Here is a 25,939-nt window from a genome sequence, read left to right as displayed (position 1 = left end):
GATTAACTTCTGGAAAGAATAGGATGTGCTTTCTGGCTTCCACTATGTACTGTCTTTTCCAACATACGGGAAACATCTCCCAAATTGTCAGATAGCTTTGTAGTGTTTCTCACTAATACTGAAACTGGTCTCATAGTAAATTTTGTATCGTGTTATTTTTCATATGAAATACCTCATTTTTACTTGGTTCTAAATAAAAGTCAGTAAACTGTCTAATGTCAAGCAATAGAATACCAAAATACATTTTACTATGTCTTGGATACCAAGACCTGCTTTGGTATGCCACAGAAAAAATATTTATCCTAATGTGTGAAGCTGCACCTTTTCAGAGTGTCATTCAAATTCAGTTTTAATTGTTGACAAACTATACTTTGTGTAAATTGAGAAATTAAAATGTAATTTTGGTTTCATTTTATGAAAAAAAAAAAATCCTTTCTTACTTGATAAAAGTATAAAATTTTCCGTAATTCTGAAAAGCTAGGTTTTTTTGCACCCAGATCTTATGTTCCATAGAAGAAGTTTTGATGGAAAAATTAAGAAAAAAACCCAAATACTTTTATTGTGTATAGGTTGATTGGGTAATAACATATGCCCTACTGATTTCATTATTCAGACAAAGATGAGTGAACAGTAAACTTGGGATAGTCTTTTCATATGTCTGAGCACAGATTCTGTGGTAATAATCATAATGCAGGGATCTGCAGAGACTGTAATCAGTAATGTAATCCTAGCTAGTAAACAGGATCCTTCCATACAGGTAGTTCCAACTTACAAGCATCTTACACTTTGAAGATGTATATGACTCAGCAAAATCCTTTGGTTATGTCAGGAAGAGAAGTAAAGCCACTGTTTGCAGGGATAGGGAACACTCATACCAAGGATCTGTGCTCATGTAGTCTAACTTTTTCTAATATTACCTCAGCCTGGAATTCTCTAAGGGCAGGAACTGGCATTCTTTTAACCCATTGGCACCAGATCTTTTTGTATGTTGATTTATGTAGTATGAATTCTGTGCCACATCTGTGCACTTCAATATGCCATTATTGTATATATATTGTGCCATACTTAGGACTCCCTACACCTAATTTCGTGTCTTTTCAAGCATGAGATGAGTTGAATTTTTGTTTTAGATCTCCCTTGTGATTGCTATCACATCATTATAATTATTGTAGCCTGATCTGTGGAACTTCTTTTTTTCCCCCTTTATTTTCTGAATAAATTCTGAAGATACTATCTCCTACTTCAATGAAATTTTGTACTCTGGATTTCTAGTGTTTTCACATTTAGTAGCTGATCAAACTCAATGGCCTTCTTGAGTGCCTGATGGAATCTTTGAATGCTGCAGCTCATTCATTTAGTTTTACTAATATTTCTTCTGTTAAATAGATAAGCTCTTGTTTTGCATCTAAAATCATAGCTTGAGGGAATGCAAGAATTTTAGCTTTACACTTATATATTCAGCCTCAACAGTAAAGCCCCACAGACTCCTGGAAAAATATCCTGAAGTTGTCCCTTGGGTACCACAGATTTCTTCAGCAGTATCCTTGAGTTCTGCCTGTGAGGAATATAAAATATGTTAAAATATGCATTTGTTTTTAATCTGACTTTAGCATATGAGTCTTTTGTCTGCCCTCTTCTTTCTCCTCAAACAGGACAAAGTAAAATCCTTAGAGGTAGAACTCCAAGCAATTCACTTTTGGAAGATGACTTTCTTGACAGCTGTCAGTGTCCCCTGAGCATTGGATTTCTGGATGCTTTCAGTATCTGACTCTTAAAACATCTGGCAGCATTACTATTTCCAGATATATTGATATCCTGTGGCATTTGTGGTTGATACAGTTACTTTCAGTGGAGTAACTGACCTGCAAATCTTACGAAACCTTATATATCATTTTTTTCTTTGTTGGAGAGAGTTACTCCTCCTCAGGTGATCGTGGCCTTCATTGTGAAATTCTGTGATAATTATAGCAGGAATACTGGCAGTTCAGTGGTTTCCTGCAGAATTCTCTTTTCCATTTCTTCTATCGGTCTTTCTTCTTATGATGCTACCTGCTTTGAAACTGGACATCTTCTATATTTAATTCTATACTCACATAGTATAAATTATTTCCCTGGTATAACACTGGGCACACAAAGTGTTCTGCAGGACACAACTAAATAACCTTAGTGGCCAATTCAACAGTGCAAGGTTTCTCTCCAAAATTTTCTTATTAAAGTGCATTATGTACTAACAGGGTGCTGCTGTTAGGCTAGCATTGCTTTCTCTGGTAGTGTCCATATACTTGTCAGGATTTGGTTAATGAAATGCATTTACCTCAGATGAAGTTTTCATTCCAAAGCCATCACTGGTTGTGGTCCTTGTTGTGAACTAAGCAAGCCTGACATCCATGTGTAGCTTTAGTAACAAAATGAAAAATAAAATTTAAAAAAGCATGTTTAACTTTATATTTTAAAAGCTGGCTATGAGTTTATTTTGGTAGATGCAGTATCATTGGCTTTCTCTGCTGTTACTCTGTATGCTTTTACATTTTGATTTACACGATAAGAATGTGAGATGCCTCTCACAATAACTCTGAATAGTTCAACCCTAACTTCTGCGCTGTTATCAGTGCAGTATTTTATAGTATCAGAGAAATTAGAGGGAATTTGTAACAGGTGTTTCTGAAAAAAATTTGGTAGTATTTTGATCCTATTTTGCTTTAATTCAACAAGTATGAACCTTGCTAAATACATCCATCCTTTAGAGTACACTATCTGTTAGACACTAGAACACTGTTCTGTGTAACGTTAGTTATTAGTTATTGTGGTTGTATTTCTTATCTTATGCTTTATTTTCAACTCTTATGATATTGCCAACCCTTGTTTCCTCATAGCAATAGATTTCAGCCAAACTACTGATTACTTTGGCAGAGATGTAAGTATTCATCCTTTTGTGGGTTCTTTTGCAGATACAGTCAGGAGTAGACATCACATTTCCAATCCTTTTTTGTAAATAATTAATATGATATTCATTTACTTCCTTTGTTTTGCCATTGTTTAGCTAGAAATTATGTGTTGTGTTTCCTTAATTTTCCATAGCAGTGAATTATGTTCTATCTCCATTTTTGCTATTGCTATTTGTACTATTATTTTATAGATTTAATCTTAGTTATTTTTACCTTGGTTGGTGTTTTGGAGATTTTTTTAATATTAATATATTTACCAGGTGTTATTGGATTTTTTGATACATTTATTCAGAGAAAACCAGAGCTTTCCAAGAATGGAATACATTGTAGAATTTACTAAAGTAGGCAGCACTTCAGAAAAAAACAAACTGATTTCATAGCATTGTGAAGTGTATTTAACTGTATATCTGTAAATGATAAAACCAACGTGTAATAACAGCTTTTTAAATACAATAGGTTCAATCTATTTGATTAATATGGATATTTACTCTGTGACTTCCAGTACTTTGCATAAGAGAATTGATTTAACAACAATTAATATTCCCTGCCTTTATGAAAGCCATACTTCAGGTAACAGTATTGTTAAACCGCAAACAAGGTGCTAAAAATCCATCTTCTGGCAATAACATTTCTGTGTGTAAGAGCAGCTGAGAACTACTGTTCTATAGTTATGCATAGATTTGAAGAGAGAAGACAGCACTGGGGCTTGAAGCCCTGTGTAACCAGCAGGTGGTGGTGCTGTATTAGAAGTAAGTGGTGACTAAAAAGCCTCCAAAAACTTCCTTATGTATTGCTTTTGCGAAGCAACAATTTTATTTAAAGAGCATCCCAAGTTTCTAATATTTCAGATGACTTGTTTTGATTGTGTGGAGATGTTCCAAATAGGTATATACAGTGTAACCTCTTGCATGTAAAAACAGTGTGTTTGTAGACATGCTCAGCTTTTTATAGTTTGCATGGTGATGGTATTATAGCCTCACAGGTAACAGTTGTGTGGAGACTTTCATCCAGGAAGGAGTACTACAGAAAATATTACAGCTGAACCTGAAAGAGTATTGAGAATCACTGTGCCTGATCCTGTTAAAATTTAATAAATGGAAGTTTTTTCCTGATATGGATGAAAATTGGATAAGACCAGCTATAAGAAAGCCAGAGTAAAATGTCAAGATTTCAGTTCTTCTTGTTCAGAGACACAGATATTTCTACCCTTTTGTTTTGTTTTCATTTGGGTTGATTTGTTTTTCTTACAAAGGTAAACAACAGCCAAAAGGACAAGAAATTAAATGGTAGAGAAATGTGAAGTTTAAAAATATTTTTTTTTTTTTAAAAATTAGAATTTATTGGTGATATATTAGCCACAAAAACCAAGCAAACAAAAACAATACCCAAACCCCCCAGACTGTGTAATGTCTTCTAGATTGTGTGTTTCAGAATCAAGACAATTCACGAGGAAGCAGAGAAAGAATTAAAGTACTAAATCTTAGAAGTCCTCTAGATTTATAAGAAGTTTATAAAAATCTGTTCCTTACTCAATAATGCTGTGCTGGTAGGGAAATGAGCGTGGGGACCTCGTGTGTCTTCTTCAGGAAGTGTGTTAATGAAAACACTTTAATCACAAATTTATGTTTAAACTTGAGCAGAGTAGATAAAATATTATTTCAGTTTAAAGTTTCAGAATATGCAGGTTAGAATGACACTGGAAATGTGTATCTTTAATATATTGAGACAAATTGGCACTTTGAACTATAAAACAAATTAATAATTCTAATTAGATTTCTACAGGCAGAAATATACACTTCCCAGTGTTCTCAGGAAGGAAAGTTACAAGAAGACCTAGCTGAGATTTCTGTAGTTCTACTCCAAAGAAGTCAGCATATAACTATCTCTTTCCTATGGGCTGAAGTACTCGCTCTTCCTGAGGAGGAGTACAAGATTTCAAATCCCAAGGAGCAGAGCAACCATTAAGGTCTCCTGTGCTTTTTACTTTAGTTACTTCTAGGTTTTGTGTATTTTCCCACTTAACTGGCACAATGCTGAGCTGCCTTTCAAAAATATTTTTTGTCTCCACTGGTTTAGTGGATTGTGAGTGTATTCAGTCACAAAGGGGAAACTTCCCTTACTTTCTGGAAATAGGAGAGATTCCTCCTGCAGTTTGGCAGACCTACATAACTACAGTCAACCCTCACTGTTGCCGCAGCTTCTTTCTTGGTATCCCTTACAACTGGTTTCCAAATCCTCTCTGAGGCAGTAAGCAACCCAAGGCTGTTGTGGTAGAACTTAAGTCAAGAGATTACCAGTTCTCTGTAGCCATGGGATCATCAGGTAGTGCATTTAAAAGTTAACGTGGCTTTGAGTAATCCTTTTGTACTTTGCTTCTGCTAGATGCAGCAGCTAGAGGTCTAGAATTGGAGTTCATAGCTGCTTGTGACACAGTAGGACACACAGGGCCTGAGCAACTCCTCTTTTGACACACAGGGGTAACATTTTCCTGTTGTTCTTCCTTTGTGTTCAGACAGCAGAAGAGCTTGCCATCATCAAATAACAAAATTTAAATTTTAACTCTGAGACTATTTAAACTTCCAATACCTGATGAGAAATTTTGAGCTTCCTTATTCTCCAGAGTGCACTCTCAAAAGATAAATATCAATTCACTTTGATGTTTATCTGGATATTTTACACCCATGAACACAGACCATGCTCTGTTTCAAGTTCTGCAATTTAGACACATCTCCCTTTCTTCACTCTTTTCAATACTTTACTTTCATAGAACCATGGAATTGTTTCTGTTGGAAAAGACTGTTAAGATCATTGAGTCCAACTGTTACCTAACTCTGCCAAGTTTGGTGCAAACCCACATGCCTTAGTACTGCATCTCTATGTCTTTTAAACATCTCCAGGAATGGAGATTCAGCCACCTCCCTGGGGAGTTTATTCCAGTGTTTGAGAAACCTTTCCGTGAGGAAGGTTCTTCTAACATCCACTCTAAACCTCCACTGGCACAATTTGAGGCCATTTCCTACCATCCTATCACTTGTTACTAGGGAGATGAGTCCAGCAGCCACCTTGCTGCAATCTTAACCACTTTACCCAAGTGGTATTCTGTATGAGTGCAGGTCAGTTGGACAATTAAATGGACAGAGGTAAAAATAGGCCTCTGATGTGGGGGTATTTTAACTTTTCTTTTGACACTTCTTAAATAACAAAATAATTACTTGAATAAACAGTTACAGAGTGAATCATGAAGTAAAAAGGCAGTGGAGAATGAGACTAAAAATCAACAAAACTATATGGGCAATAGTAATATCTGATTAAGCAAAGATGTCAAAGGTTCAGTGGATCTATGACAATCTAAATACAATTTAGGATTTGATGAGGAAATATATAAAGCAGCTTTTTTTTCTACTGTGCACATTTGTCAGGGGAAAGAGAAGATGGTTCTTATGGTGCAAACAGTGTCATAATTTGTGTATACTTCTGTATGGGAACAAGAAACCAGGTCTATGGAATCTGAAGCTTTTCTTCTCTAAATTGCCCAAACCAGTTGTAAAATGTTATGTATATGAGAAAGGCTTTCTTCCTGCCCAATTTTATCAGCTTGTGCCCTGACACATGAGATATGAGCAACTCCTGATCTACAGTCCACTGAAGTAATTGTGTTTTCTCTGACTTCAGTGGCCTTTAGATCAGCCACAATTTGAACAGCTTTAAACCACTTTGCTTGCTGAAGTTATAGTAATAGAGAAGTGATAACAACTGGTATATCTGTAAAGCATCCTTAATAATTATGCTCTTGAATGAAACCAGAGTAGCAAAGAAAAAAAAAACCACAAAAAACCTCACAGTTCCACAGTAACCATGGGGGGTTGCTCTACCCCTAAAAATAAAGTACTGTGAAACCATACCCTGGACTTTGTTCATGAAAATATTTTGCTGGATTTATAAACACCTTTGCAGTCATCCTTTCATTCTGTAGATGTTTAAAAGCTCTGGAGCTTAAGTTTCACAGAGTATCAGAGCAGTGTCTGGAATACATAACAGGATCTAGCCTGTATTTTCTGTTGACTATTTTTTTACATTATTCTAGGAAAAACAAAGGTGAAGAATGTAGCTGAGTTTCAGTCCTTTATATGAGAGGAGAATTAAGACTAAAATTTAAGCTTTGGATGCCAAGAGGAAAAATAGGAGTAGAGCAATGCTTTTGTCATTCAGTTTTATAAGCCTTTAGCTAAAATGTGTGAGCCTGGGTCAAAAAGAGGGGAGGAAAGAAAAGAAATCAAAAAAGTGGTGTTTCTTAGCTGCACTGTTTCAAAGAGCATGTCTCATGTAAGCATCATTCAGTATTTGTAAACTGTTCTGAGATGTGTTCTTGACATTCTTGGATCTTGATGTTTTCTTACCTGATTCAGATAGCACACACTGCAACCAGAAGCCAGTGAGCCTCACCTGATTTTCTAGTGGTACTAGTATGTAGAGATAGGAACATATCTGTTTCTCTTTATATGCATCATTTTTTATATATAATTTTCTCTTTATATATAATTTCCCTGAGTTTGTAATGCACATAGAAACCAGAACAGCAGTCCTGGTTAATTAGAATTACCATTTCAGACACCAAGCAAATACTGCTCTGCACTTTCTATGATTAAAATTCTTGTCTCTATCAAGAACCATTGCATTGTAATTTCTTGTCAATCATTTTGTTACATCTGTTAAGACAAAAAAAAAATCAGGTAAATCTGTAAAATAAATAGTTTATTGTTATAAAGTGATTTTTAAAGGGGATGAATAATATTTTTGTTTCCCAACAAATAATGCATGTTCTGATTAAACCATATCTCGATACTTTGCTAAGTTCCAACCCCAACTGATTAGGCATATTTTCTTTTCTGAAACTACCTTTGATAAGAAATGCATTACAAACTCATCAGTTTAGCTTCCTGTTAACAAAGAGACAGCAGCCGTCTGGATTATTCTAGATCCGCAGTGAAACTGCCACACTATGTATGCTCAAACTAAAGCTGTGCAAGTTTGACAAGGGGCAGATGAATCCAGGAGTTATTGTGCAGGGGTTTAAGTCTATGCGGCAGCTGACGGTTGAAATAATCATCTATACATCGCTCTGAGCTAGCTGGGGAAAGGTTGAAGCTGTATATTTTCAACATATCTAGCCTAATGGTTAATCTGTTGTCTTGTACAGGGGGTGCTGGGTGGAATCACAGCAGTAGCTGACAGTTTGGAGGAATTGCTATGGGTATTTTCAGTTGTCTTATTCACAGAGTGGTAGGTAGCAAAGTCTAAACAGGCTTGTCATTGAAAGAGGTACTGCCACTCCCATCAAAAGAATTCTGGTAGCAAAAAAACTCAATTAACATGTTGATTATTTCCATTTAATAATACAGAGCTGCAGCTTGTCTTTACCCTCCACACGAAAGCTGAGCTCTGTGGAAGACATGCCAGGTCGCAGAATGGTGATTGCTCCTTTGGAGGTCAGCTAGGAAGATGCTTAGGAGAAAGAGAACAGTGAAGTTGGAGGCAGAAATAAAAATATTTTTTCAAACCAAGGTTGTTTCACCATTGAAGACACTCTTGATACTACTAGTGCTGGATCTGGCATATCTGCACAGTGACATGGCATTACTCACTACAGAGATTAAGGGGGTGCAGTATGAATTAGACTGAAACAAAAATGAAGTATCTGCAAGTGACAGCTCTGGCTGATGGCTGACTATGAAGGAAAACACTGTGCTAGTGTCTGGCGAAAAACGGTGCTGAAAGCCTGGCAGCTGATAGGGATGGGGGAGGAATGGAGCGGTGGGTATCAGTGGTGGTTGTTTAGAATGTCTGGTTTGGGTCAGGATATTTTTTCTCCTTTAAAACACATTTTCATCTTCCCTTCCAGGCAAATCATGCTGAAGCCAGTTTCAGCCATTTTGTTGAAAGCTCTGTACTGGTATTCTGCCTTGTTACATTTAAATTAAAGCTCAGCCCTGTTTTAAGTTACGGCAAATGTATACTCACAAAGAATAAACAGAGATTGCCATAGGCATTAAATTAACTGCATTGGTTGCTTTAAAAATGTTCAGGGAGTTGCAGATTGCGTTTCAAATTATCTTTATTATAATAAATGAAATGTATAGAAATAGAAACAGGCATGATACCCTAATGCAGTCTGTAGGCAAGTGTATAGCCATTGAGCTTGAAAAGGAGTTCTTCAGGGTGGGAAAAAGAATAGGAATGCGTGCAGCTTCAAAATACCTTTATATAAATCATATCTCACATTAAATAAAAGCATTATTTTGTGTTTGTCTTGATGTTGTTAAACTATCTTCTGCCTGTTCTTTACAGCATATACCAAAAGCAGGTAGTATTCACCCAGGGTACAATTGAGAAATGCTACACACAAAAAAAACCCCAGAATTTCTTACTCTTACTTTACTCTTGCTGACTTCTTTATTGTATACCGTTCTCAAAATGCTATTCAAAATGACCAGTAAGTGTCTCTATTCTTAGTTAACAGTAATAATGCCTTATGGCTACATGACAAGTGTCCTGAAGAGTTCTAATGAAATTTGGCACAATAAACAATGCAGGCAGCACACTTGTCCTGTGACCATTTGCATGTGTCATATTAGATAAAGAAAAATTAATGTAACTGTGATTAGAAAATTGTTTTCTTTTAGTAGACGCGCTGGTGCTAAACTCATCACTTACTTGGAGGAGAATTCCTGTGGATTTAGAGGCTGTGGTTTAACATTGCACAGTGGTACAACAAATTACCCGAGTCCAGACAGTTTGGTTGCCAAACCTAGTGAGGCAGTGACAGTATGTAAGGATGTATTTAGTTCCATATGATTAACAGCAATCTTTGTTTCCCAAATATATTTTCTTTGGAAACCAACCCACCACATAGTGGTGCAAACATCCAGTCAGATTTTTAAGAAATTATAAGCAAAAGAAACAGCCTTTGCTGAACAACAGGATGCTATAAAAGCATAAATGTTTTGGTTTCTGCATATTATAGTGTATATCTGCAGAAATAATTCTGTTGGCCTGTATTTTTCACCTAGTTGTACAATACTGCTTAATCCGAGAGCACAATAATGTCATGTGTTTAAAATTGCACCTGTGTGCTTGCACCTATAGCTCCATATATGTCCTGACATGTTTGTGTTTGTGGTCCAGTGTGCATATACAATTTGGCAGGCTATTTAAACTGAAAAAAACAAACCCAAACAGTTCTACTCTTCCAGGGCAAAAAATATATTACTGTGCTAAAGGAATAGAGAAAGAGATAATTATCTCTACCAAAGATAGGTTATTCAGATATTATACTGTGGTCATTGTTTTTCAAGATGGAGAAAAAAGACATGAGCCATAAGCTGTTGGAGCTAGAAAGAAATTTTTCCTATGAACAAGGTATTTCATAGTCATTCCATTTTCATGAGAAGCTGGTGAGCTCTTGTCAGAGGCAGGAGATAAGAGTTCATGGGATGAAGCTTGTAGTTAGAACCTTTAAATATGGAGTAATTTGACCCCAAAATGGCAACTCTGTTATCCCCATGGTTTAATGTTTTGCTTTCCAGTGGCAGTTCCACATTGTTGGAACTAAGGGGAAGCAGGATTTCTATTAAGCAGATCACTCTGCCTTAGTCCTGAACAGGACCATGTGATGCTATTAAATATGATGCCAAACTCAAGCTAATAAGCCATTACAAAAGACAAGGTACTTCAGTTCTGGTTCATGCTATGCCACTGCAAGCACAAAATCTTGGGAAAGCTTGCTTACGTCTGCACTGAATGCGCTGTAAGACGTACACTGTTATGGAAGTTTAGTACTTAATAGTCAGGTCTTGTACTTAAACCATCTCCAGAAGAGACTGTAAAAAGATTTTGATGTTTCTTAACCCACTTGGAGGCCAAATAAGCGTTATTAATTGATTTTGGTCTTCTACCATTGCATGTGAAGATACTTTGATGCAGATGTGGTTTTATAAAGGTTATTTCCAATATCACTGTCTGTAGTTCTGGCTGTAGTTTAAAAACAGAACTCGATCAAACTGCATTTCAAAGCATTTAAATACATGCTTGACTGGTGACTTGTGTAGGGAGGTAGGTCTCTACAGATATATTTTATCACCTGAAAATTGTTTCAGCGGAAGAACATAAAAGCTAGAAGTACAAGATTTGACAAACCCCCAGTAACTCTGAGGTAAGATTGGTCATTTTTGAGTATCCAATAGGATGCACAACTTTTTGTGTGCCAGTTTTGCTAATCAAAGATATATGCCATCCTCTGGTGATTGAAAGTCAATGTGAACTCTCATGAATGTGTATTATTAATATTGCACTTTAGATGTTACTACTATTAGCAAAGAGCAGAATAACATTGTGAGGTAGACTCTAGTTCTGTTCTCACTGATTCATTATGAACCTCAGTCATAGTAGTAGTAGCAAGGCATCAGTTTAGTTGAACCTGTGCATTCAGACTACTTGTGTAATTCATGTATTATCAGCTTGCTATTTTTTTTTGGTGTTAGAGTCAGATTTTGTGCTTAAACACAAATGGCAAACCCAGATGCTATTTATCTGTCTTCCTGGTTACCAGATAGTGTTTCTGTCTGACGGTAAACTATACCAAGATGCCAAAACACATGCCATTCTCCTCAAATAATTGGGAGCCACTGTCTACTTGAAGTTCTACATGAATACTTCAGCGCCATTGAAATATATGGAAATAATTCTACCCACCTAACCTCCTCACCTTATAATGCACAACGGGGCATAAGATCTTAGTGGCTCAGTAATATACTTTATTTTCTACAATAGAGTCATTAGGAGAAGACTATTACTGCATATTTTTACCCAGCAAAACCTTTTATTGTTGTTATTTACAGAGGATGACATTAGAGGTATTAGTATGGCCTTTTTTTTTTTTTTTTAATTGGCTTTACTATATTGGATATGGAAGACTAAGAACTGCATTTTCAAGTTAAATTCATATTTAGGAAATACAAATTTATTGGCTTTTTTTTTTTTTTTCATAGGTGCTATGTATGACCTCTGAAATGTACAGTATTAGGCTCTTCTGAATACGCAATAACTTTTATGCAGGTTCCTAAATGTCAGTTTAATTACATAAGTATGTTTGCACAATTTGGAAGTGTTGACCTGACTTTTTTCTATGGTTCCTTATTTATTTTAATAGCTGCAGAGTGCTCTACCTCCCCTGTAATTTTCAGTAGATTCAAAGGAATAAATATCTTCCACAGATAGTAAATCTCAAAGCCTTTATCAACATGTGGGAAATAAGTGTTACCTCAGACACACTTACCCTAGGATGGGATTATTGCTTAAAGATGATAATATTGTGGAATAATCCTTTTATAAGTATTCTTTTATAAAAAGCCATTTAAAAAAATCATAAGAAAGCTGCAGGTATAAACCTTTATTTCAGCTGTAGACACCTATACTTTAAGCTTTAAAGTCTGTGATTCCACATAATATCAGAATTGATTCATGCCTGTGGTTGGAAATAATTTTTAATAGTAAGACATTAATTTAAATTTTTTTCTTATTGTTTAGAAGTAAAGAATGCAGCTAGATCAAGTTACCCAAAATGTTCAGATCAATTCAAGAATGCAACTACTAATGCATTGGCTGGTGCCAAGTCCACTGAAGGAGTCCTGGAACCTGTTCCACTTGTTAATAACCGTAAAGGGAGCCTCTTCCTACCCAGCAAGCCCTCGCTGCTGCAACTTAACTCACAGAGTTCTGTTGAACAAGGAAAATCTACATACTGTAGATTTCAAAGGGCGCTCAGCTTGCCTGTAAAATACTGCTACCACTCCCAAAAGCCTGGGTTGAACCAAGATCTCCGTAGGTAGCCCCATAGTTGTATGCATAAGGCAATATAGATTGGTTTGTGCATGGTTTTGCAGTCTGTTTTCAATGTGACTATGACATTACTAATGCTCTGTTAAGTGCTTACAGATGTGGGTTTCTCCAGATGTGGTGATTAATAAGTTGAGATAGCTAGTTGACTAATGTTTCTGGGTGGTTTGCGCTTTACCTTCATATGGCTTATTTGCTCTGAAGGATGTACATGCTAGGCAGAAAGAGTTTACCAGGTATTTCAGCTTGCGTGGTACTCAGTAACATAAATTTTATTTCCTATTTCTGGTCTAAAGAGCAGTGTCTGTAAACTCTTTTGCTGGTGACATGGGAGAGGCAGTGAAGGAGATAGATTTATTTTAAAAATAGTAACAAAATATTAAAGAAAAAGTTACGAACTTGTCCACTGTCTCTGAATGACATTCCCTTTATTTTGCTTAAAAAATTAAATGAGAATAAAAGTCAAGTAATATGTTGTTACAGATGTTCAGCTCCACATTAAGGCTGTAAAATTTACCAGCACATCTTAAATCAATTCACGGAACATAGTCTGGAGGTTGTGTCATTGAAATAATGAATTCTCTTTACTCAAGAATAAGCAAACATGTTAAAACATCGATGTAACTTTAAATTAAACTCCAGCATAAACTGGAGCATCTGAAACCTCATTAGACTCGCCTGACATTTTTCTAGCACAGAGTCTTCCTGAACTGCAAAGCTATTAGATTCTCTGCCTATTAGACAATTGAGCGCTAGCGTGCTACAACAGTACATTAAGTGTTATACTTAGGGATGTGCAAACAAGGTATTGAATTTAACTGTAACTCAAGAGGCTGGATTAAGTTCAATTCTATAAAATTCTGTGTCCATTTCTTGAACTTATCTTCAGTTTTTATGAAAGCTGGTAAAGAAAGTCTGCATAATATAATATGACTATATTTTAATACAAAACCTGTAGCATAAAGACATAAAAAAATGTTGGAAATGGTGACTCATTAATAGAAGCACTAGGTCAAACATACAGCTTCAGAGTTAAGTTGTCATATATCACAGCCCATTATTCAAATATAGTTGTCTTTCATAAGAAAAAGCAAATTTAAGACTCCTTTTTAAATTAATTCAGGCACAGGAACCATGAAACTAAAATGATATTTTATGGCTTTACTAAAAATTTTGCTAGATCTATTTCTTTAAATACGCAGGAAATTGATAAGAATATCTGAAGGACAAGAATTAAATATGGTTTATATCCTACTTACTATTGAGAAGCCACTTGTGATTTATCATTGCAACAAATTTTGGGAACAAAGCCATAAGTAATGGTGTCCATTATATACCATTCATATATTTCAGCTTCATGTTCCTGTCTCCCATTCTTAGGGAGAAGTTTCTTAGTTGCAGGTGCCCTGTAAAATCTGCTCACAGATCTCATTGTAAAACAAAATCTTCTTTGGATGTGATATAATTAAGATAGATCACCTTTTATTGCTGCAGTGATAATAAATGGCCTCCTTGCTTAAGCAAAGCAGGATTGCTTTAGCACCAAATTGAGAGCTGTGAGAAGGCTTTGTTCTAACAGATAATAACTAATGAGTCACATTAACCTTAGGCTTTCCAGGCATAGTTGGAGTATGACAAGCACATGTTTTATTTATTATAAATAGAGTATCAAAAATTAGTGCAAACTGTGAGAAATCTAGTTCTAGAAATTATGATTCTGGGTGGGTAAGGGAGGCTCAGGATTAGGGAGGTTGTAGCCAGGTGGGAGTTGGTCTCTTCTCCCAGGCATCCAGCACCAGAACAAGAGGACACAGTCTCTGTCTGCACCAGGGGAGGTTTAGGTTGGATGTTAGGAAGAAGTTCTTCAGAGAAAGAGTGATTGGCCATTGGAATGGGCTGCCCAGGGAGGTGGTGGAGTCACCATCGCTGGAGGTGTTTAGGAAGAGACTGGATGGGGCACTTGGTGCCATAGTTTAGTTGATCAGATAGTGTTGGATGATAGGTTAGACTTGATGATCTCAAAGGTCTTTTCCAACCTGGTCTGGTCTATTCTATTCTATTCTATTCTATTCTATTCTATTCTATTCTATTCTATTCTATTCTATTCTATTCTATTCTATTCTATTCTATTCTATTCTATTCTATTCTATTCTATTCCTTTGAGTTTTTAATTGCCCAGCAGTGTAGCACTACCTGGTAGCACTGGAAAGCAAAAATGTTGGACCATACAACACAAAAGGTCCTTATTGTGCTAACTTTCAGTATTTAGAAGGATCAGACAGGAGTCTCATTAGATAGCTGAAAACTTGGAAAAGTAACATATTTTAATAGTTCGTAGAAATATTTTTGGCTATAATGTGATTTATAGTTGCCTTGTGTTAATGTAAGATTTTGCAAGTGGTCCCGATGGCTATGTATCTCCCTTAAACTGTTAAAATAACAATACACTTGTGGTGCCGCACTCAATCTCTTGAAAAACATTCTATAACCCCATGTTAGAATAAATTGAGTGAAATTTAGAATTACTACTACCAAGCAGGCAAAACATATCAGTTGTGGCCAGTTTCTGGAAGTCTGATTTTTGCATGCTTCTTGTTCCTTTGATATTTCAAGTGGTGGATTCACAGATTGGAACTGAGTATTTATATCCTATAAAGAACAAGAGAGCACATTGTATATCTTGAAAGCAGCCTATTGTTTATGTGGAATAGTATGCAAATAACTCTTTGATAGACAAGTTTAAAATAAGACTAGGTCATTTCTAAGAAAGTGATTTGCAGAGGGTGTTTTTTTTAGAATTGAAAATAGTAAGAGATTACTAACAAAATATTCATGTCATGTTAGAAACAGCTAAATACTGAATTGATCTAGTTTAATCCAAACATGCTGTTCAAGAAAGAAAAATTCGATTTGTGTTTTTCTGAGAATTTTCTATGGTCTTATTTATCACAGCCCAACAAGGAATGGTGCTTGACTAATCAACAAGAAGCATTTCCACCATAGGACTCAGACTTGGAAAAAAAGTCGAATGAGAATTAAGTGGCTTTGTCTTTGGGGATGCTGCTTGAGAAGGAAAGAAATTTAGTGAATCATTATTAGACAGTCATTGCTCTGATCTAAGAATTACCACACTTTGGGGCATCTATTCTGGAGTTAGATTTTCTTCCTCTTTCTAATTTTTTTTTCTTTCTCAATTCTTCCTTTTGTTTTGATTCCATTGATGTGTTAGGTGATGCCAGGTCATTTAAAAAGACAGCACATCTGTCTTTTCAGAGTCCAGTCCTTCAGTCTTGACCAAGACAAAATGAAGTTCCATAGCAGACTTGGGCAAACAGACAGACATGACAGGCTAGAATCCAGTCTGTAATAAACCAGTGTCAGAAGAGGGTTATAGAAGAAGGATATTGCTTATTTTCTTCCCAGATGAGACCGTGTCAGATGAAATGTATCCAGGTTTTGTTGTTGCTCTTATGTAGCTCATTGCAATTAGAATATTTTTTTTCCAGCTTCTCCTTGTGCACTCCTAATGTGTATTAAGCTTTTTTTAATGTAGCTACTACTACTGCTACTAATCTCTTTCTTTTTAGCCTTTAAGTAATAGCTTCAGTTATATTATCTTCTAGTTAATTTTCCAGATAACAGTAGGATAGGGAAAAATGTTATTTTTCCTTCTTTATATTAGAATAATTCAGCATTAGTGTGAATTTGTAAAAGCAAGCATAGGATAATTCCCTTTGATAGCACATGTAAACCTTTATGCACAGTAAAAATGATGGTTAATTCTTACAGATGAGTTATTAGGAATCTGCCTTTGTTTAAGCAGTATGTATTGTGACGTAGGTTACCCACTAGTAGTTTATGATTGGAAAAAAAACATAAATGATTTTACCTCTGGAAATTGATCTGTCATTGAAAATACACTTCATCCTCGTTAAAAGATTGCGTAACACATGCATCCTCTGTTATACAGGTATTGTCTTCCCACTTCCATTTAACCTCATTCTGTTCACTCCTGTTAAAACTCCCTTTTGTGAGAAGGGTAGAAGGATGAGGTCTGACTTGTGCTGGAGATCTGTGCACAATGGCAGGCTGCATTCACATTCCCAGCTAACTGAATCATTGAACATCAAGGCATTGAATATTTTACATCTCTTCATGAAGACTCTGTTGTTTGGCATGTGAGGAGCAAGAACCAACTGGTGTCTAGTTCATTAGCAAAAGCAGGCTGGCAGCTGCTATGTTGGCATTGCAAATAGTACTTTATCTTTCTGGGAATATAGCAAAGCACTAATTCTACTTTTCTGTAGCACAGATTAACTGAAAATAACTCTAAGAATAACCCAAATGCAGTTCCCTCTCCTTTGTTTTTGAAGTATGAACCCAATTTGAACGCCTGTGTTCAAAGCCCGGTATTCTTCCCTGCTTCTCTTTCAAGCCAGTCTCTTCAACTAACATGTATTTGATTTTTATTACTGTTGGGCCTATGTTAGCAATGAAGTATCAGTGCGTGAATGGACATAGAGTGTGTGTTCTTTGGTACTTCACTTGTATTTCACATTGCACTTAGAACAGTACTTAATCTCATGAGTTCCTTGTATTTCCAGTTGAAGATGAGCAGCCATCGACACTGTCACCCAAAAAAAAGCAGCGAAATGGAGGCATGCGAAATTCACCCAACTCCTCACCCAAACTGATGAGGTAAGACTGTAAGAAACTCATATCTTCATCTCCTTTCTTCTTTCCTTCCTCTTCTCCTCCCCCTACATCAAAAATAAGGGGAGGGGGTGGAAAAAAAGATTGTTAGATGGTTTCTGAAAGGCTGAAGTATTTATTCTGTCAGCTTGTCAGCAGTTAATGATAGAGCTGAAAAAAATTTCTGTCATGAAAAACAGTTTGAAAAGCTGTTTGAAAAATACATAGGCTTTAAAGTCTTAGCTGTCACCCTGTCCTGTCCGTGTGTAGTTCTTAAACAGCAGTGGCACTAATGATAGCACTAACCAATCAGGGGAACTCATGTGGTTAGTTTGCCTCAGGCAATTCTCTTTTTGTTGGATTCCCTCTGAGTACTGTTTTCTGTACTTAAGGCCATATGTGAGATGTATCATCACAATCAAAAATGAACCTGAATATTACCTTCCTTTTATGTTGTCGATTGAAATCAAATTTCTGTTAATTGATTTAGACTGATAAAAAAGTCTAATAATCTATGTACTTGCCAAAGCAAAGTTCAAAACTAATGCAGTTTTACTCAGGCTAAAAGCACATTAATTATGAAATACAGGGATTTTTAAAAGGGAAGCATATACTCTAAAAGTGGACGATGAAAATATCATCTTGTTAGTGATATTTTTCCCCTGTTGCTATGTGCATATTATTTTACACCAGTATGCCTTTGTATAGTTATGTAGTTTCCTTCCATAGGACAAATAACCTGTGAGAGATTTATTAAAACTGTAACTACATCAAGAAATGGGAATCTATTACAATAATATGGCATTTGCATTCTGTCTCACTGTGCTTCACCTTTTGCTTGTTGAAATGAGTCAGAACACGGTCAGATAGTAGACAAGGAGTTTTCTACAAGGAGGCTGTTCCTGCTCTGGTTTTGCAAATTGAAAGTTAGCAGGCTAGAACCTTGGTCCATAATTGTATCCTGAACCAAATACCACAGTAGAGATTTTCCAGTGCATATATATGTATACACAGAAAAATGTAACCTTATTTACATATATAAACAGAAACATTTGTGCAGTTTGGGGTTTGAGTGTATGTGCTCTGCATTCACAGAGGTTAGCTGAAAACAAATTAGTAAGAATATATAGTTCCTTCCATATTGAAAATTGCTTATGACTTTTGTTGTTGACAATGATTTTGTTCCTTTAATTATTCTGGGTACACCTAGTTAATATTCCTGTCTGTATTTCAGTAAGTAGACTGAAATTTTCTTTGACCAGTTACAGAAACATCCATATTTGTTTACTGTTGCCACAATATAGGACATGTTCAAGGACATAACTTCTACAACTCATCTTCATCTCTGTTTAGACTACAGAACCAGAAGACAGTGATTCGCACAGGAAAATGCACCCAGCTGTGGATTTTTTTTCCTGTTGACCATCTATTTCTGTTAAATGTATCTCTACCTTCCTGTTAGCTCAGTTTTGCCCATATGACACTGATTTACATGCTTGTTTACAGTTCGTGAGGAAGAATAATTCAAACATTCTGTCAAGCCTCTCATTTTTGTGGTGCCAGTTGTCATTCTAGTATTCTTTTCATTTTACTTACCTTTGGACAGTCTTATCTGGTGCTAATAGATTTGACCACTTACAGTTTTAAACATGTGGCAGATTTCTCCCTATAACCAAGTCTTAATTTTGAGGAAGTGGAAATAAGAAGAAAGGGAGGGAGAGAGAGAAAGAGCTGAAACATTTGGAGCTGAACACACTGTCCCTGTTTGCTATGTAAAGTATTCCTCATTTCTTTGATCTTGAGTAATAATAATTCTGGGGAGTTATACTGTTTTCATATGCTTCAAAGCTGTGTCAAAGTTTTGCTGCTTAAGGGTACTTCTTTATTCTATTGGCTCTTGGGTACTGAGATGACAGGTCCTCTGTACTAGGTGCAGGCTTTTTCAAGTCATAGCCTTCAGCAAAACATCAAATTACCAAATACAGGGTAACATACTTCTACACAAATGCCTTTCCTGTAGATATATTATACCATATATATTAAATACTTTAGTGTTACATGGTACATTTTATGTGCAATAGAAAGTGATGGTTTGAGGTAGCCTTAGGGGTACTTTTTTCCACAAGCAGAAAAAGCTAGTGTATACTGTATCAAGTATGGTTTTTACAGGACTTTCTGCCCGAAGGCCTTTGTAAATAAGTAATGATCAACAGATTGGCTGTGGGTTTTTGAAAAGCATGCCTGTGTCAGTTTGCATGATGGGGGAAGATTTTCAAAGTAGAGCCTGCTTTCATTGCCTGCTGAAGAGGGACTGAGGGAGAGTAGTCATCCTGAGCCTGAGCTGTCTGCTCGGTAGCACATCAGAATTGCTAAACACAGGTCGAGCAGTGACTGGAGAACTTGCCAGGCTTCCAAATCCAGACATTGTTTTCTTCCTCTTCATCCTTGCTACTAAATTTATTCACCAGCTCTGTGTTGTCACCCTCAGCCCCTCCCCAGACCAAACTGTCTCTTTGTCTTTCCCTTTATCTACACTGACTAAACTTTGGTTCAGGGTGCTAAATAAGACAAAGTGGATTGAATTAGAAAAGAGCTCTGTTAAGCTTCGTGTGTAATGGCCAAATGCTTTTTTTCTTTCTGATAAACAAAGGTGGGCTGTATTATCTGCTATTTTGTATCCTTGTAAATTACCTGAAGTGACAGGTACTTGCTTTCCTGCCCGGAAATCTTTAGTGTATGTCAGCTAAAAGTGCACAAGAGGTAAATCAGCTAAAGCACTGTCATGTCTGTAGCTGATATTTATCTTTGCAATATTTTTCCTAAATTTACTTTAAAAGCTTCTTTTCAAAGCCATCTTCACTCTTGTCCCTCCCACAGAAACAGTTGGCTACTTTACAGACTTTTGTTGAGCTATGGTCCTGGATCTAGAGAGGATATGAAGAACAAAAAGTCTGGAACATGTAAAGGAGGAATATGTGAAAAGTTAATTTGTAAATTGTAATCACAGCTGTGACTTTAACATCACTTTCTGAGCAGTTCTATAGTTAAGATAGTGTTGAAAATGCTCTGTAGATTTTAGATTTCCATGATGGTAGTGGCAAATCAAGGAAGAGGTTATCAAGCCATGATGTAAAACTTTATGACTGGAATAGAACAGAGAACAGAAGCTGTATCTTAGGGATTCCCTGGGACATCTTGACAAGAGGTCTAAGAGTTGCTTATTTAGACCTGCTCAGTGAGATTTACTTACACGTAAGTAGAAATCTGTATTACCAATATGATCCAGATGCATAGATAGAAGGCATCTGAATAAATAGATGGTAGGCATACAAATGTTCTTTGTATGCAAATGGTCTAGATTTACATTTACAGAGTTGCTGTTCTAACTGAATCCTGCTTCACATCAAATGACATGAGCAGAATCCCACTGATGCAACAAGGAAGAATCTAATCAGTCAGAAATTAATCCTTCCAGTTCCAACTATAGCTTCAAATGCAAATTAACTAGAAAAATGCTCTGCATTGTCATGGTTATTTCTATCTAGTTTACATCAATAGAAGTCTGTCCAATTAAAACCACAAGGACGTGGGTATTATTTAAAAATTACTGAAACTCCTACAGGAAAAAATGGATCCTTCTCTGGAGATGTGAACACAAGGGCATCTCTTACAATAAGAAATAAAATTTAAATAGTAAGTGGAAAGAAAAGGAAGGAAAGCTGTGAGTAGCAGAGTAATCACTTATCAGGTCTCCCCCTTCCTGAAGTGGAGAAGAAAAGTAGAACCATTTGGCATCTTTGGTGTCATGCAGTGATCACTTGTTCATCATCTCACAGTCACAGGTTTTGATGCTTGTTATTGACAAATGGCCATGTTAAAATAAGGTGGCTATGTTGCCTGAATATCAAATAGCAAACTAGCTTAAAAAAAAAAAAAAAAGTGTCATTTTGGATTCCAGAATGACCAGTAAAAATGTGAAAAGCCCTGGATATGAATCAAAAATGCCACTTAAAAGGATTGTTGCTGGGGCTCAAGTCTGCACTTACTGCTCTAGTAGCTGCTACTGCATGAGTGGAATACACTGACTTGAAGGAAATGTCAGCCCAGCTGAGTCAAACTACCTCTTAATGCAAGAACAAATAGCATATGACAAGGCCCAAGGGGCCTGAAGAGCAAACAAATAGTTTGTCCCTGTCCACTCTGAATGTAGTGGTGTAGTTGACATAGGCCTCTAGACAAGTAGCATACTCAGCAAAGGGTCATTATCATTAGTGTCCCTGATCGCATAAGAATCAGAGGCATCAGAGGATGCTGGGTTTTCAGTGCATTGCCAAGGAGAATTTTGTAAGCCGGAGGATTTTCCTTGATCAAGGATCCAAATTAATTCTTGACCAAACAATAAAACTTATTCAGAGACTGTTAAGACCCAGCAAAGTGACATGGGGAAAAGTGAGCTTTTTGGCACATGTTTCCAGAAACCTAATGAGATTGTTTTCCTGATATTGAAGGGAAAGCATCCTGGCTGTTTTCCTGAAGTTGGGTATTATATTCTTTGTATATGAACAATGACTGTGCACATTTATCTCCTCATCTAGCTACCAACACTCAAATGTGCACACACATTTCTGCTTGTGCTCCTTGCCCCTGCCACTTAACTGTGGATGTCTATTTTGACAATTTTTATTTGTTTCAGGTACATCCCCCTATCCCTCAAATTTTGCAAGTTCTGCAGCTTAGGTAGATATAAATAGGAAATACTAAAACCAGAAAATACACTGGCTTCATGCCATCTCTATCCCTTACTGAGTTGCTTATATAAAAGTCTAGAAGTTAACTATTTTGTTACTTTTCTGTGTGAGAGGATTCATACTTGATAAGGATACTCTGTGCATGTCCTGACTTTCATAAGCAAGGTTCTTACAGTAAAGAGCTCTGTATCACAGTATCACAGTATGTTAAAGGTTGGAAGGGACCTCTAGAGATCATCGGGTCCAACCCCCCTGCCAAAGCAGGATCACTTGGGGTGGTGTCAATGTCCTTAGTACTCTTGATAAATTAATGTGAACACTTCAGTAAAGCTTTCTGATAAAAACAACTTCAGCAACATCTGAGCAGAGCAGGATGGAAGGAAGGAGAATTTGTAGCATTCTTAGCACTGTACTTCAGCCCACAAGCTAGCAGAGGGCACTAGGTACCAACCACTATATTAGATGTATTTTCTTTGTAAATTTAGGGGAAAAGTCAGACAGCGTGAACCAATATTAGGATAGCTTCCGTATATGACAAGGAAAATATTTAACTGTAAACTGCATGTTTTCTCTCACATGGCACGCTGCATTTTCATCTCTAAAGCCCAGCGTGTCTGCACACTGAATCTTACAAATTTCATTGCTGATTAACCTGTGAAAGGAAAGATGAGTAAGAGAGTGTCACCAGTGTAACACACATAGGCAACAAATTCTCATTACGACTTAATGCCATCCACACAGACTGCAGAGGGTCACAGGGAATGGCTAATGGTAGCCGACAATTGTTGGGTGTATTAGTCACAAAACATTTGCTGAATTCCATCAGAATGTCGTGACAACCTTCACAGCTAGTCCCAGTGAGCTTCTGGAGTCAGTGGAGTTTGCCTGTGACAAGCCGTCACTCTATTTTGGTTGAGCTTTATAGCACCAGTCAAAGCAGTCAAAGAAGATTGAAGTGACAGAGGCCCACTGAGTAAATAGTGAAACATGCAGCACATCATGAAATATTCAACCAGGGTGTAAAAGCTCTAAATGCTTTTTCAATTATTAGCACCTGCACTGGCTGCATACATCTAACACTAACAGCATGTTAATTGCCACAATTTGTTAGGATAGTTGTAGGAGAAATTTCAAAGGCGTGAGACATTATCTAGCATGTCTTCAGTTTTTGTCTTACCTTCAGCAAACCCAATGCTTCCTTCTAAAATTGTGTGCATGCACTCACAAACAAACATCCAGGTACACACAAGGTGAGTTTCAGGACTCTGAGTCTTGAGCAGGAAATCGCTGAACATTTTTTTGTTGGCAAAATCTACCCAAGAAAGACAATTACAGACTGAAGTAGGATAGGATAGGATAGGATAGGATAGGATAGGATAGGATAGGATAGGATAGGATAGGATAGGATAGGATAGGATAGGATGGGATAGGATAGGATAGGATAGGATAGGATAGGATAGGATGGGATAGGATGGGATAGGATAGGAACAGGACACAGTACTCAAGGTATGGCATAACCAGTGTTGAGTACAGGGGCAGAATGACTTCCCTGCTCCTGCTGACCACACTATTCCTGATACAGGCCAGGATGCAATTGGCCTTCTTGGCCACCTGGGCACACTGCTGGCTCATGTTCAGCCAGGTCACCTCCCTCTGCCAGGTTTGCCTGCAGAGCCTGGTTCCTCAAATCCAATTCCCTTTCACATTCCTTTACAGTCCTATGTCTAGCAACTTCTTCCTTCAGTTCAGCCACTAGATTAAGCAGATAATCGAGCTGCTCACACCTAATGCAGGTGTTATCTCCATTGCCCTCCATTTCAGGTGCCAGGCTCCAGCACTCTCTGCAGCCAGTTGCCTGGACACCTGCCTCTTTAAGTTCGACCTCAGCCTGGGTCAACACAGGTCTTTTGAAAACAGCTTTGCTGTGAGTCACCACCATCCCTATCCCTGGCCACATGGCCTAACTGGAGAACACTTCAGGAATGAGCCCCCGTGACTCAGCACCTCCCTTCCTCTGGTGAAAGCACCACAGCTGCAGCAGTCTCCACCCAGGCTGTGCTGGCCTCTTGGGAGAGAAAAGCTGGCTCGGGGGTTTGGGGGGACCTTACTACTATATTTTGTCCAAGCCACCACAGAGGCTTCTTTACTCTGTTGGCCGATGTGGCACATGCTGCTAACCGCAATCCCTCCAGAAGGCTCTCTTGCCAAATGGTGGTCACATGGCTCAGCTCTCCTGCGTTTAAATTTGCTGTGGCTGATGTCACCCTCTCGAGCATGGGTTAAGCATGGGTTAAAGATGAGTGGTGGTGTTCTCAGGGATATTTTGCAGTTGATTTGATATAAAGATAATTTTAATTTTATTAGAGGGCAGAATACTGTATTCTCAAACAAAAGCAGGGTCCCCATTGGTCATACACAGTGTTCTTGTTCACAGTGCTCCATATATGGAGTAGTTCCACTGCAGATAATGAGGGTATATTGCTCTAATTCTCAATTATATATGATGATAGCAAGAAGGTTAAGACAAAAGTGTCAGAATACAAGGGTACACTAAATAGTAGTCAATGAGGCAGACATTTGGCCCAAGATGGTCTTTTCAGTTTTGTCCATTCCCAGTCATGACTGAAAAGGTCCAGTAAAAAAGGTCCAAAAACTCCAAGTAAATAAATTTGAAGTAGTTAAAAATGTGTGCTGGGAAAGCAGCGCTCTTTAAAATGTAATGTTGAATTTCTTGCAATAGGTTTGCTGGAAGTGGGATTTATGGTTTTGCTTTAGGCTGTTGTCTTCCAGGCATGCTTTTTGGGGTTGCAGCTGTAGCATGGCATTTAGCATCGTTTTCAAGTTTAATTGATCATAAGTGGCATTATGTGCACTTCAAAACCTTGAAAAGATGGTATTTTGCTCTTCATTTTAAGTCATGCGTGTGTAATATCTGCCATAAGAACCAGAGAAGCTATTTTTAAACTGGGGTTATGGATGAGGTAAATTTAACTTCTGCTTCTTTTCTTCAACACATCATTTCCTAGCTGCAGTGACCAAATGCTTTGGTAATTGCAAGCCATAAGAGCTAGCATCTCAGTTAAAACAAACACTATGGATTTTAATTGATTGAAGGTGGTTTTCATCCTATAATTTGATTTTTTCGAGCAGATGACTTTTCAGCCCTGGAGAACATCGTAGCTGCAGCACTAATACAAGAATTTCAACAGTAACCTGCTAATATGACTCAAGCATGCCATGACAGGGCCATCTTCAAGGGTGAGAGGGGCAGAGAGGCTTGAGAAACATTCAGTCCATGATTTAGCTGTAAGGGCAAGCACTGTAGTGCTTTGTGTAATATAAATTTTAATGGGAAGAGGGCGTCCAGACCCCTTAGGCAGATTTGACAGCCTTGGCCTCTGTGTGTCTGTCTTAATTAATTTTTGGTGTTTGCAAACCAGGATTAGATCATCAGTTTAACTAGAGCATATATGTCCAAAGGAGTAATACTATTTTATTACTGTATTACTTCATGAACTGACCATGTTTTTTATTCAAAAAAAGCCAAACTCCAAAGATAATTCAGTTTTTAAGTGCATAAACCAGTGTATCTTCTAACATTTGAGGAGAAAGTTCAATCTTAGTAGTAAACAGTTTTCAATCTTCATAGACATCTTCAGGGAT

At 37.1% G+C, this 25,939-nt stretch overlaps 1 protein-coding gene across 20 annotated transcripts in view; it reads left to right on the top strand.

Annotated features, from left to right (window-relative positions):
* The window catches only part of KCNMA1 (potassium calcium-activated channel subfamily M alpha 1), a 410,890-nt gene that overhangs the window by 331,198 nt on the left and 53,753 nt on the right, over window positions 1-25,939 (top strand). For all 20 annotated transcript variants that reach the window (XM_068139897.1, XM_068139896.1, XM_068139895.1 and 17 more), the window contains one exon: window positions 17,441-17,534. In XM_068139897.1, coding sequence (XP_067995998.1) covers window positions 17,441-17,534 — 94 coding nt within the window. The remainder of the gene's footprint in view (window positions 1-17,440; window positions 17,535-25,939) is intronic.

Source organism: Melanerpes formicivorus, unplaced genomic scaffold, assembly GCF_026170545.1.
Source record: "Melanerpes formicivorus ecotype bairdi unplaced genomic scaffold, bMelFor1.0.p_v2 SCAF_6, whole genome shotgun sequence".
NCBI lineage: Eukaryota > Metazoa > Chordata > Aves > Piciformes > Picidae > Melanerpes > Melanerpes formicivorus.
Note: the sequence above shows the minus strand (reverse complement) of the source record. Positions and strands in the feature narration are given on the sequence as shown.